At 44.0% G+C, this 13,510-nt stretch overlaps 1 protein-coding gene across 8 annotated transcripts in view; it reads right to left on the bottom strand.

Moving 5' to 3' along the window:
• ASH1L (ASH1 like histone lysine methyltransferase) overlaps positions 1-13,510 on the bottom strand; it is a 180,454-nt gene that overhangs the window by 138,956 nt on the left and 27,988 nt on the right. For 7 of the 8 annotated variants that reach the window (XR_004280171.1, XM_032318697.1, XM_032318701.1 and 4 more), the window contains one exon: positions 11,306-11,829. Coding sequence is in view for 7 of the 8 variants with exons in the window: in XM_032318697.1 (XP_032174588.1) it covers positions 11,306-11,728 (423 nt within the window). In the remaining variant the exon portion in view is untranslated. Of the gene's footprint in view, positions 1-11,305; positions 11,830-13,510 lie in introns of those variants that run through there. The other variant, XM_032318704.1, reaches the window with a different exon arrangement.

The following is a 13,510-nucleotide window of genomic DNA, read 5'->3' as shown; positions in this document are numbered from 1 at the left end:
CAGCTCCAGTAACTTTTGCCAACAAGAACCCGGGAGCGGAAAAGCAGCAGCGGATGATGCAGTCTTCTATTCTGGACCTGCTCCTACGCCGGTACAAGGAAGACTGCTCCCACAGAGGACACAACTCACAAGGTGCGGTTAGATGAGAGAATGGGACCCCTTACTCCCTGGATAGAGCTAAGGAGCCTAAACACAAAAAAACTGGTCAAAAATGGAAAAAAAGGCCCTGGGATAAACAGCATCGACAGCAGTGATGATAAAAGTGTCACTTGGGCTCATTTGTATCGTCTGTTAGTGACTGAGTCACTAAGATGTGTTAAATGCTTTGAAAAGGTACCTGACATCCAAAAATGTTTTCCTAAACTAAGAACCTAATGCGGGGCTGTTTCCGAATGGAGACACTGCAGACAGCTTGGTTTATCTCTCCGCGATGTGGTAAAACAGAGGCTTCGTCTGACCTACTGCAAGATGAACGGCTTTTCTAAGGGTCGTCACAGTTGTGATTCACCAGGAAATTCATGAAACAGCCACAGATAATAACGCTAATTTCTTAAAAGCAGCAAACTATAGATTGTTTTAAATAGACCTAAAAGTTTTAATACACACTTTTAGTAACTGAAAGGAGAAAATACGAGTATTTCAGTTGGGGAAATTTACGCAAAAGCACCATCTCAGGGCTACAGAAACCAATCCTCTGTTCTTGAGCTAGATGAATGTTAAGGTGCGTAGTTCTGGTGCTGGGGCTGGTTTTGTTGGTTTTGTTTGTGCTGTTGCTGTTTTTAATGCCTGCAGATCTCGACACACAGTCCATAATCTCAATGACCTATTTTTGTTAAGATTTTATTTATTTATTTAACAGAGAAAGAGAGACAGTGAGGAAGGGAACGCAAGCAGGGGCAAGGGAGAGGGGGAAGCAGGCTTCCTGCTGAGCAGGGAGCCTGATGCGGGGCTGATCCCAGCACCCTGGGATCCTGACCTGAGCCAAAGGCAGACCCTTAACCATCTGAGCCCCCCAGGAGCCCTTAATGACCTATTTTTTAAGTAGAGTTTATGATCCTTAAATGCAAAAACTAAAATTCAAGGAGCATTCATTCACTCGTAAACCACGAACTACACTACAACGTGACATGTTAGACAACGGAACCATGCGCAGTGGAAGTGGCAAGGTTACAGCTCAGGGACCCTTCCCCAGAACTGGGCAACAGGTGGGCTAAGGCTTTCTACTGTCTCATCCGCCCTCCTTTCTCTATTTCAAATGAAACTTTTTTCCCTTTGCTTTTTATTTAAGAACTTAGTAACAAATTCATTTTTCTAATTTTTCATTTTGATGTTAGCTAATTTACTTCTTGAGACTGCAACAGAAAAATGTGTCATCAAGTGCATGCAGGACAATTTCCAGTTGACTGATAATTCCTAGCGTCACAATCAATAAGCAGCTTAACAAAAAGTGACCAAGCATCCTTTTGCTCTGGCTTCTACAACTAAAAGGTGGGAAAATATGAGGACGTATGTCTGTGACTTCCTCAGCAGTCTTTGTAGTTCCTACCCGTGCAATGAGGGACTAGACAAGGAACTACGGGATAATCACGCTCAGCAATTTCGGTGCAAAATAAAAAGGTGGGGTTCAGAAGCAGGGTCTACCTTACTTCACTGTCGTTACTGTGAAAGTTACCACTGAATTCTGCAATTGTTAGGGTCATCTTTCTCCTTTCACATATATTCTGAGGTGTTACTAATCCCATGTAGCTTGGCTAAAAATACCTAAAATATTCTAGTGTACCTATCTACCATCTGTGCGTCTGTGTCAGAATGCCTTTGCCCATCTCCTAAACTCTGACTTCCTAACACAGTAGCAGAACTCTTTACTACTAACGTGTTTTGACATTGAGATGTTTTCTAAAACTAATGGTAATATACACACAGTAGACAAAAACTTGACTGTTACAACATGAAGGTAGAAAAAGACCAAATTTAATAGCTCAGAACCTATTTTGTTTGAAGCGTGAGTAGTGGTTACTATCTCACTTTACCAACACTGCCATTTCTGCCATCTTTGCTCGTATGATTTTTTTTTTTTTTTTTTGCTAATCTGTATAATCACAATTTAGATAATAGACTCCAGATAAACAAAAGCCTTAGGAACACCATACATCTAGTTCGAAGACCCATATCTATAAAAAGGGTCCCCAGGACATCACAGTTAACACGCAAACAATGACCCACTCCCTTCCTTGGGAGGTCTCCCTCCAGTCCTACATACTTCTCTCTAACTCCTGACATTAGGTACTCGCTGGGACCAAGTGTCCTCATCTTTAACAAAAAGATGAGGTCATTATACAGATCTTGGATTATGTCCTCATATTTTCCCACCTTTTAGTTGTAAGGGCAGAAGGGGGAATTAAACATACAACAAGTTTCCTTTTCTTCTGGAAAAAGAATTCTTAATTCTATGAAACAGAACTACATTAAGATTGGCTTTAGGGGCACCTGGGTGGCTCAGTGGGTAAAGCCTCTGCCTTCAGCTCAGGTCATGATCCCAGGGCCCTGGAATCAAGCCCTGCATCTGGCTCTCTGCTCTGCAGGGAGCCTGCTTCCCTCTGTCTCTCTCTCTCTCTCTCTGCCTACTTGTGATCTCTCTGTCAAATAAAGTTTTTTTTTTTAAACTTTAAACAAACCAACACCACGAACAGTCACGTTGAGCTTCGCCAGCTGTATCCTAAACCCCTAATACACCTCAATTCCCTTTCCCCTTTAAGAGTTAAATCCCTGCAACCCATGCTTGACCCGGCTCTCCATCGCCACCTGCTGGTGCAGTTCTGTGCGCTCCACAAGCAGCACCAGCCTGCCCAGAGGCCCTTCACTACTAACAGATCAAAGTAAGATGCGGGTACTGCAGCTCGGTAAGATTTAACATTTCAGCTAAAAAACACACGGCTCCTACTAACTACAACTAAAAATAATTCCAAATTTCTCTAAAAAAAGAAAAAAAACTTTCCAAAAAAGCAATTTTAACTTCAATGTTTCCTCTTTCTAATATAAAGTACAGCCACAAAATTTCAGAACTTTAAAAACAAAGGAAAAAAATCCTTAAAAACAAATGGGAATGGTCATACAATTTTTAAAAAATTTTATGTTAGGGGCGCCTGGATGGCTCAGTGGGTTAAGGCCACTGCCTTCGGCTCAGGTCATGATCCCAGGGTCCTGGGATCGAGCCCCACATGGGGCTCTCTGCTCAGCAGGGAGCCTGCTTCCTCCTCTCTCTCTCTCTGCCTGCCTCTCTGCCTACTTGTGATTTCTCTTTGTCAAATAAATAAATAAAATCTTTAAAAAAAAAAAAAAAAGGAGAGCCCTGCTTTTAAAAAAAAAAAAAAAAAAAAAAGAAGAAGCAACACTACATGGTTCAAAAATTTAAAGACTTTATAAGTCAAAACAGAGAAGAAACTTCAACCCAGGATTTCTTAAGAAGAAAATGCAGACAAAAAACGCAGTTTCCCTAAGTTCTGAGTATGACACAAGAAAGCAGAACATGTAAGCCCCCCCAACTAGTCCTCCACAGTGTATTTTCTCAGCACTCGCCTACACTAAAGGGCTTCAAATTCTTTTTTTTTTTTTTTTTGACAGACAGAGATCACAAGTAGGCAGAAAGGCAGGCAGAGAGAGAGGAGGAAGCAGGCTCTCCGCAGAGCAGAGAGCCCGATGTGGGGCTCAATCCCAGGACCCTGGGATCATGACGTGGGCTGAAGGCAGAGGCCTTAACCCACTGAGCCACCCAGGCGCCCCAGGGCTTCAAATTCTTGTCCTGTCATCACAACTGATAAATGTCTGTGCAACACGCTAGCTGTGCCTCTGCGCCCTTATATTTACTTTGGCCCCCAAAGCCTCTTTCTTTCTAGCAGTTCTAGCCAAGATGCCAATACCGAATTCTGAACACGAACCCCTCTTCAAATCTGCCCAGCATACACTCCACCCACCTCCTCCCAATGACTCTGTGAACTCCTCAACCCTCTGCATGTGTTTTTATTATGGAAGCTACCACACAGTAACAACCTGTGTACTGCCCAGGATGGCACTTCAGTATTTTATGGAGAAACAGATAAATCAAAGAATACTGTGAGGCTAGAGATTGTTTAAAATTAAGTGACCCAAATCCTGACCTTCCGTTGTGAAAAGTACAATCATTAATAACAGAAGTCATACCAGTAAATGTAAGTAATACAAGTAAACGATTAATCGCCTGACCAGTTAGCTGAAGTGTAACAGACACGGGCGCCTGGGTGGCTCAGTCAGCTAAGCCTCAGACTCTTGATTTCGGCGTAGGTCATGAGATCCAGGCCCACATCACACTCTGCACCGGGCATGGAGCCTGCTTACGAGTCTCTCTTCCCCTCCTCTCCCTCCGCCCCACACCTCTGACCCTGGCTCATGTGCACTCTTTCTCTCTCTCTGGGGAGGAAAAAAGTAGGAAAGAAAGAAAAAGAAAAGCCAAAACCTAGATAGTATCTAACCCATTTTTTCCCTCAACATTTCATTTCGAAACAATTGGGATTTGTGCAGCAATTTAAAAACTGCTCAGCAAATGAGCTGTACTAAGCAAGGGCTGAGATACTGTTATTATTATCCGTATGTTTTCTTATTAAAGAAACATTAATCCATCAGTTCTGTAATTAAATAAAATCTCAGACCGAAAGGGCTTAATTAGAATACTTGGATTCATGTGGGTTTTAATAACTCTCCATAAAAATCACTTGACTCAAATTCAAAATTACCTCTTCAATGAGCTGTTTCCTAAAGAATCTATTACGTCAGTGCAGACATTTCTTTCCCAAACAGAAAACTATCTTTTGGAGGAAAATTATAATTAGCGCTGTAAATTTTATTTATAATCCATTGTGCTCATTAAAGCCACTCAACTAGGCTAAAATGACACCAAAGAAACTATTCACTGGCAAAATGTCAGTCAGCACAGCACTAGAGGCTCAACGCTCTGTGACCTAAACTGTTATCAGGGTACACTGGCACTGAAACAGACCCCAATCCCATTAACCTCAAACAAGTTGTTTTTAATCACCGGCCGCAGGAAAACACATTTTGGTTACTCTTCATCTGTCTCGAAAGTGCCTGTTTGGGCAGAGGCGCCTGAGCAAACCGGGGTCCCACGTAAGTACAGACGCTGCGCGACTGTGACACCGCACTGCTGCTTACACGCCAGAGAGGAAGGCACCAGCACCGCCTCCGTCTACGTTTGGGCATAAGGCATGTAGGAGATACTAGGGCTTCCACCTCTATCCTCACTTGCTAAAATGCTGCTGCAGGAGAGTGGAGAGACCACTCGGACAACTTCCGAAACGACAGACACCACATGAAGTGGCAAGACAACAAAACCCAATTTGCACAAGAAGTTGTTTTTTAATTTTAATTTTATTTTTATTATTTTTTTAAGATTTTATTTATTTATTTGTCAGAGAGCGTGAGCACAGGCAGACAGAGTAGCAGGCAGAGGCAGAGGGAGAAGCAGGCTCCCTGCTGAGCAAGGAGCCCAATGTGGGACTCAATCCCAGGATGCTGGGATCATGACCTGAGCCAAAGGCAGCCACTTAACCAACTGAGCCACCCAGGCACCCCAAAAAGTTGTTTTTCAAAGATTTTATTTATTTATTTGACAAAGAGAGAGACCAAGCATGAGCAGGGGGGACGAGAGATGGGGTGGGGGGGGGGAGCAGGCTCCCCGCTGAGCAGGGAGCCTGATGCGGGACTCGATCCCAGGACCCTGAGATCGCGACCTGAGCTGAAGGCAGCCACTGAGCTGACTGAGCCGCCCAGGCCAGGCCCCTTACAGGAAATGTTTTTTTAAAAGACTGTATTTATTTCTTTGCCTGAGACAGAGAGAAAGAGAGCGCGCGTGCGCAAGCGAGCACGCACCCGCACAGTGGGGGAAGGGGTTCAGGGAAGGGGAGTAGCTGACTCCCCAGAGAGCTCAGTGTGAGGCTCAATCTCAGGAACCCGGAACCATGACCTGAGCCGGAGCAGACTTGGTCGCTGAGCCGACTGAGGCACGGAAGCGCCCCAACTGTTACCGCAGGAGGAGGGAGACACACGCATTGACCTGTATATACCTAATGTCTTTGTGGGAGACATTACAGACCCTAATGTTGGGAGTGATTTTCCTGGAAGATTCTTTGCACCAATTTTGGCTCCAAAACAACTAGTTCTTGGGGCACCCGGGTGGCTTCTTCCTCTCCTTCTGCCTGCCTCTCCCCTGGCTTGTGCTCTCTGTCCAATAAATAAATAAAATCTCTAAAAAGAAACAAACAGGGGTGCCTGGGTGCCTCAGTCATTAGCCGTCTGCCTTCAGCTCACATCACGATCCCAGGGTGCTGGGATCGAGCCCTGATGCACCCGGCTCCCTGCTCAGTGGGGGGCCTGCTTCTCCTCCCACGCCTCTGCTTGTGTTCCTTCTCTGTCCCTCTCTGCTGAATAGACAACATCTTTTAAAAAACTTAAAATACACAACTAATTCTTAATGAAGTATTATTTTCCAAGTGTAAATGTAAACCTGAAAATGCACTCAATATACAGATCAGTTTTCTCATTTTGATTGAGAAATGGTTGTTCTGCTTAATCATTATCACAGTTGGTTAGGGGTTATCACGAGATTGTCTAAAAGGGGATTCCAAAATAGATTTACTCAGCGAGGAGAAGGGTAACAACGGTAACAGTATTTCGTTTTTTCCTTTTTTATCTCTTAAATTCTGAATCATAGGAGTTTATTACCTAATCAAATAGCATCTTCTGGTCCAATATCCATACTCTTACACATGATTTTATTTGTCGTGGGAGAGGCACAGAAGGAAAAGGAGACGGAGAACTGTAAGCAGGCTCCACACACAGTATGAAGCTTGGTGGGGGGGGCGGCGCCCGGTCAGGGTCAGTCTCTCCACCCACAGACCATGACCTGAGCTAAAATCAAGAGTCCGAGGCTTAATTCACGGACTCACCCAGGCGCCTCTACACATGACATTGTTTTTAATAATAGCTTCCCACGTCCGAAGTATCTCTTGCAGTCTGAATTAGTTCCTGAATTCACAGAGCAAGAATGATAAAACCCTGAAAAAAACATAAAGAAAAATCTTCAATAAACGGTATCTGACAGTGATTTCTCAGATAGGACTCCAGAAGCACAGGCAACAGAAGAAAAAACAGATAAGCAGGAGTTCATCAACACTGAAAGTGCTCGTGCATCAGAGCACACGGTCAAGAGGGTGAGAAGACAACCCTCACGGGGGAGTTCACATTAGCAAGTCCTGCACGCAGAGTGTATAAAGAACCCTGAAAACTCACCAATAAAAAACAGCACAATTCAAAAAGTTCCATACCAATTTACTCAACACCGGCTGTGGACGAGAGGGCTTGTTTCCCCAGATTCCTGCCAACACTCAATTATTATTATTATTATCATTAATATGAAAATTTTCAGTTTTGCCAAAATTTAAATACAGAAAAGCCTCAAAATTACTGAAACATAAACCAACCGTACCTTCACGCCGAGTACACAGCGTTAAGTCAGTTATATCTATAAAAACAAGTTAAAAAACATACTAAAAAATACATTACAAATACTTTAAATAAAAACAATTAGGACCCTTAAAATCTTTAATATAACTTTAAATAAAAGACATTAAGAGCATCATCCTCTAATATTTTCTCAAAAGAATGAACTAAACTTCAAACTCCAATTATTAATGTGCCAGATCCTAAACAATGAATTGCAATTTTTCATAAATTAGTTGATGTATCTGAATCCCTCTAAATAACAGAGTTCAGGGGCGCCTGGGTGGCTCAGTGGGTTAAGCCTCTGCCTTCAGCTCAGGTCATGATCTCAGGGTCCTGGGATCGAGCCCCACATCGGGCTCTCTGCTCATTGGGGAGCCTGCTTTCCCCTCTCTCTCTGCCTGCTTGTGATCTCTATCTATCAAATAAATAAATAAAATCTTAAAAAAAATCACAGAGCTAATGAGTAAACTACTATAAATTTAACAGTATGTCACATAATTCAAGAAAAGGAAAAATTTCACTCATGGAACTAAACTTGGGTTTTGCTTTTTAAAATTACATAAACAGTTTAAAAAATTACATATACAGTTACCAATCATTCAATACTAATCATAACAGCAAATACTTTATTTTTTTCTAGAGGGTCTTGTGTTTGCTTTCTGAATATTGCCAAAACAGAAAGTAAATGGAGAGATAAAATATATGATCTATGTTTTCATTAGAAATGTAAGGCCTGGGGCGCCTGGGTGGCTCAGTGGGTTAAGCCGCTGCCTTCGGCTCAGGTCATGATCTCAGGGTCCTGGGATCGAGCCCCGCATCCGGCTCTCTGCTCAGCAGGGAGCCTGCTTCCCTCTCTCTGCCTGCCTCTCCATCTACTTGTGTTTTCTCTCTGTCAAATAAATACATAAAATCTTTAAAAAAAAAAAAAAAGAAGAAAGAAAGAAATGTAAGGCCTAATATTTGCTTTATTTTTTATTTTATTTTTTTAGGGAAGGAGAGAAGGAGACAGAAAATCCTAAGCAGGCTCCATGCTCAGCACAGAGCCAAACACGGGGCTCGATCTCACAACCCTGAGACCACGATCTGAGCTGAACCCAAGAGTTGGACACAGCTGACTGAGCCACACAGGCACTGTGTAAGATCTGCTTTAAAAGCAACACTGACAAAAACCCAACTGCTTTTAAAGAATTGGGGGTAAATGTTCTAGGTGCATTTGGTAAAGGCCTGTTTTAGAGACTACAACATGCCTCGTAATAGTCCCTCTTTCCTTCCTTAGCCAAAGGTGCTTAGTCTTTTTCGAGTCATGAACTCCTCTGAGAAGCTGGTCAGAGCTACGCAAAAACAGAAACCGGGATCCGGAGCGGACCGCCCCGTCGCAAAGAGAGCGCAGGGACCGCACGTTACCTCAGGCTGTAACAAGGGAAAGAAAACATTCACAGGAACCTATCGCATGCCAGACGCTTCATATAAATCTAATTCTGCATACAGCCACTGAGGAAGGGCATCCCTACTCCCGCACTATGAATGAGAAGACCACGTGTGAGTGAGAGAAAGCAAGCTGCTTATGTGTGGTTGTTAAGCCAGGATTTCAACTGGGTTCTGACTGCATAGCCCGTGCATGCCCTTTCCACTCCTGAAGCACTAATGCAAAGTTTACTAACACACCCAACATCCTGTGCTAAAGTAGCTGCCTGAAAAATAAACATCACCTTATGACTAGCAGTTCTGTTACCGGCCTCGGAAACCACGGACTACTCCGAACAAGATACCCGATCGCAACCACCCCATGCTGAGAGTGAGTGTGTGCCGCAGGTAAAATCAACTGAGTACAAGACCTCGTCATCAGCGTGAACTATTTAAAAAAAAAACACGACTGCAGAAACATTACAAAAGACCATCATACTGGAGACTTTTACAAACCAGCTGTAGAAGATAAGCTCTAACATCGTTTCAAGGAAAAAAGCCAGATAAAAATCTTTTTCAATCAACCTTATGAAAATCCTTGAGTTCAGCAGGAAATCCTTGAGTTCATGAGGAAAATAAGGCTCAGGGGAGGTACCCAGGTTAGCGAAGATTCATTGAGTTCATTTTTGCAAATATTGGTAAAACACCCATTTCTTCCCTGGCTTCTCATCTAACTCACTCACAGTTCATTTTATCAACAAAACACCCCAAGCTACTTTATATGCCTATGATCTTTGAAGAATAGCAACTATTAAAAATTTCTGGATGCCACAGCAATTTGAAGAACAAAAAGCCTGCATCATTATGGTTTCTGCTAACATGCAGAAAGCACATGAATTTGATGTTAAGTAATCAGTAAAAATTGAGTGATTTTATGCAGGAATATTTCAAAATTTTAGCCAAAATGTTAAGCCAAGTCTTTCTACCTCGATTCATTGTTTTACTCATATTTACAAATAATTTAAATATACAAGTGGGCACATATGGTGCCCATCGCCTGAAATTAAATATTGTATGAAATGGCTAGAGGAGCCTGGGTGGCTCAGTTGGTTAAGCATCTAGCTGCCTTCGGGTCAGGTCATGATCCCAGGGTCATGGGACTGAGCCCCGTGTCGGGCTCCTTACTCAGCTCAGAGCCTGCTTCTCTCTTTTCTCCCCACCCCACCCCCTGCTTGTGCTCGCTCTCGCGATCTCTAATTAATACAAAAAAATTAAAAAAAAAAAAGAAGAAAGACTAAAACTTGTGATCAACACATAACCTAAAACAAATCTAGAATCTTTACAGCAGAGAATAAATAGGGTTAAGAAAAATTAGTGTGTTTTTTTTGAAGATTTATTTATTTATTTGAGAGAGAGAGAGAGAGAGACAGTGGGAGTACAAACATGGTGCGCAGCAGAGGGAGAGAAGCACGTTCCCCGCTGAGCAGAGAGCCCAACGCAGGACTCAATCGCAGGATCCCAGGATCACGACCCGAGCCAAACACAGTCAGCTGAACCGACTGAGCCATGCAGGCACCCTGAAAAATTAGTTCCTGTATGTGGATAGCCTACGAGAAAGAGGGGACAAAAAAATAAAAAATAAAAAGAAATAAATTAGAGAAAAAAAGGGGACAATTTTTAATGTATCAACTTGCTTTGAGTGACAGGAATTAATCCTTGTATTAAACAATTCATTTTACAAAAGCTTTCAACATATGCGGGCCTGGGTGGCTCAGTTGGTTAAGTGTGTGACTCTTCATTTCGGTTCAGGTGATGACCTCAGGGTTGTGAGATCAAGCCCCGCTTAAGATTCTCTCTCTCCCTCGCGCTCGGCCTCTGCCCTACCCCTCACACTCTCTCCCTCCTTCTCCTAAAAACAAAACAAAACAAGACCAGAACCAAAAACCAAACCAAACCAAGCACAAAACCCCACAAAAGCTTTCAACATGGTGGCGAACTGGATCCTTACCGCCACCTTCAAAGGTAAGCGGTTTCATAACCTTTAACATCTCTGAGCCTCAATGTCGTCCCGGGCCGTGTGCCCCCGCGGGAGCAGACGGGGCGGCTCCTGCCCGCCCGCGCCGGTGGCCGTCTGGCCCGCCCGCCCCTCGAACACCAGCGCCCTCGCCGCGCTGCCCCGCGCTGCCCCGCGCTGCCCCGCGCTGCCCCGCGCTGCCCCGCGCTGCCCTGCGCTGCGCTGCCGGTGCCCGACCGGCCTCGCAGCCTCCCGCCGTCTCACGGACGGACGGACGCACGGACGGACGGACGGACTCCTCGGCCCGCGCCGCCGCCCGCGCCGCAGCCGACTCACCCGTCGCGGAGCGCAGCGCTCGCTCTTCTCGCCCGTCATCTTCCCGCTCTTCAGGGCCGGCCTCGCGGGCTTGCTGCCGCTGGTCTTTATGGCAGGTCGGCATACATAGTTCTCCAAGTTCTTCGGAGGCTTCTTCGTTCTCTTAGCCTGAAGGCCAATTTTCAATTTTAAGTTTCCTTCTGAGAAGTTTGTTTCTTTCACTGAAAACTGCTGCTGTGCGCCGCTCGCGCCGTCCTCCGGGCCGGCCGGGCCGCCCCGCGCCCGGGGCCGCTCGCGAAGGTCCTCCTCCCCTCGGCCGGGGCTCGCGGGCTCCGCGTCTCTCGCGCTCCCCGCTGGGCCCGCGCCGGCGGCTGAGGGACTCCTCCTCGAAAACCCTTCGGAGTCAGAACCCAATCCTAACATAGCAGTATTCCTAGGGTCCATCACAAGTGTCCGTTACTGCCGAAGAAGCTTACGAAAATTCTACAGAACTGCGTTCCATAAAAAGCAGGGGTCTTCAAAACTTGCATCCAGCATCTCTTTCTCTGCAGAATAAACCATAACAAAAATTCATGAGAACAGAAAGCAACTACTGATTAATATGCAAAAATGGGCACAAAGGGAGAGGGACAAGGAGGTCAGGAAGAACCCCAAATCCCAGTTAAAGTGAACCAAAATACAGTACAAAATGAATTTAAATTTAGTTATAAATAAATTTAAAATTTTAGAACAAGCTTATTCTACAGATATCATAAACAAGTCGTAGTAATACATGTTATGGACTGTTAGTGCTCCAACTTTTATAAGAGGTTTTGAGCTTTTCAGGCTAGGACTCAGGATGGAATCATCTCCGCTCCTGGTGTACAATTAAATTCTGAATTCATTCACTCATTCATTCATTCAAAAATATTTCTGAACTCCTATCATATGCCGGGTATTGTGCAATAACCTGGAAACACAGTACTCAACAAAATAGACCCAGTTCCTAAATTTACGAAACTTATACTCTAGTAAGAAAGACAAACATTAAAAAATTGTTAGATAAATGATTTATAACACTTGTTATAAAATCTTTGAAAACCAGAAATTTTACAAGTTTTCCTAACAGTAAGCAGTCAGTTGGCATGCTTTAATCCACCAAATCCATAAATATTTTTCCAAATTCATAAAATATAAACAAGCAAATTATTATAAGAGATGTATACCTAACTTGCAAATATAAATAAAGTACCCGGGCAACCTCCCTTGTCACAGCGAAAGACCTTCAGGAAACCAGATTACCAGATAATCACAAGGCTGACTAACGAATACAGAACCAAAATAATTCACTATTCTTGAAGACTGACAGACTAGCCTTTACTCTAAGCATATATCCAATCAAGATCCAGGACAAGTATCTGAAAAAAGACCATCCTATTCCTTAGAACATTCCCTTTATGAAGCGGAGAATTTCATAGCTTAAACTCTGTGCCTTAAGACTTCTTTCCAACGAGACCTTAAGATTCTCAAGGACAAAGATCATATAGCTACTTCACACCTTGTATAGGAATGTAAGTAAAATACATAGTCCAACGCCTGGCAACACAGTAAGGCTTCAAGAGAAAGTACCAACGATTAATTATTATTACTAACTGTAGTAGCAGCATATTAAGTGTTCCGTAAATACCGGCCAACTGACTAAACTCTCAAGTTTGTTCGCACTCTGTTCATTCACAAGAACAGTCGCGGGGGTAACCTTTCCATCAGCTCACTCTGATAATTCTTGCTAACGCTGCATAGAAATTTTCGAGGCTGTTCATAATTCGGCTGGGAAGTATGCAAACTTGCTTGTCCTTACTTCCCAACACACATCCCCTATACCGTCGCCAATTCGGTCTCCTTACTGTCCCTGACAAATCATGTTCATTTCTGCTTCTGTGCCATGTGTTCTCTTTCCCTCTCAAAGTACAAAGTCTGGGGGCACCTGGGTGGCTCAGTTGGTTAAGTGACTGCCTTCTGGGCAGGTCATGACCCTGGGATCCTGGGATCAAGAACCCTGTCAGGCTCCCTCCTCTGCGGGGAGTCTGCTTCTTCCTCTCCCTCTGCCTCCTCGTGCCCTTCCCCGCCCCGCCGCTTTCTTTCTCACTCTGTATCTAATAAATTAATTTAAAAAAATTAAAAGTAGGGGCACCTGGGTGGTTCAGTGGGTTAAAGCCTCTGCCTTCGGCTCAGGTCATGATCCCAGGG

The sequence above is a fragment of the Mustela erminea genome, chromosome 17 (assembly GCF_009829155.1).
Source record: "Mustela erminea isolate mMusErm1 chromosome 17, mMusErm1.Pri, whole genome shotgun sequence".
NCBI classification, from domain to species: domain Eukaryota; kingdom Metazoa; phylum Chordata; class Mammalia; order Carnivora; family Mustelidae; genus Mustela; species Mustela erminea.
Note: the sequence above shows the minus strand (reverse complement) of the source record. Positions and strands in the feature narration are given on the sequence as shown.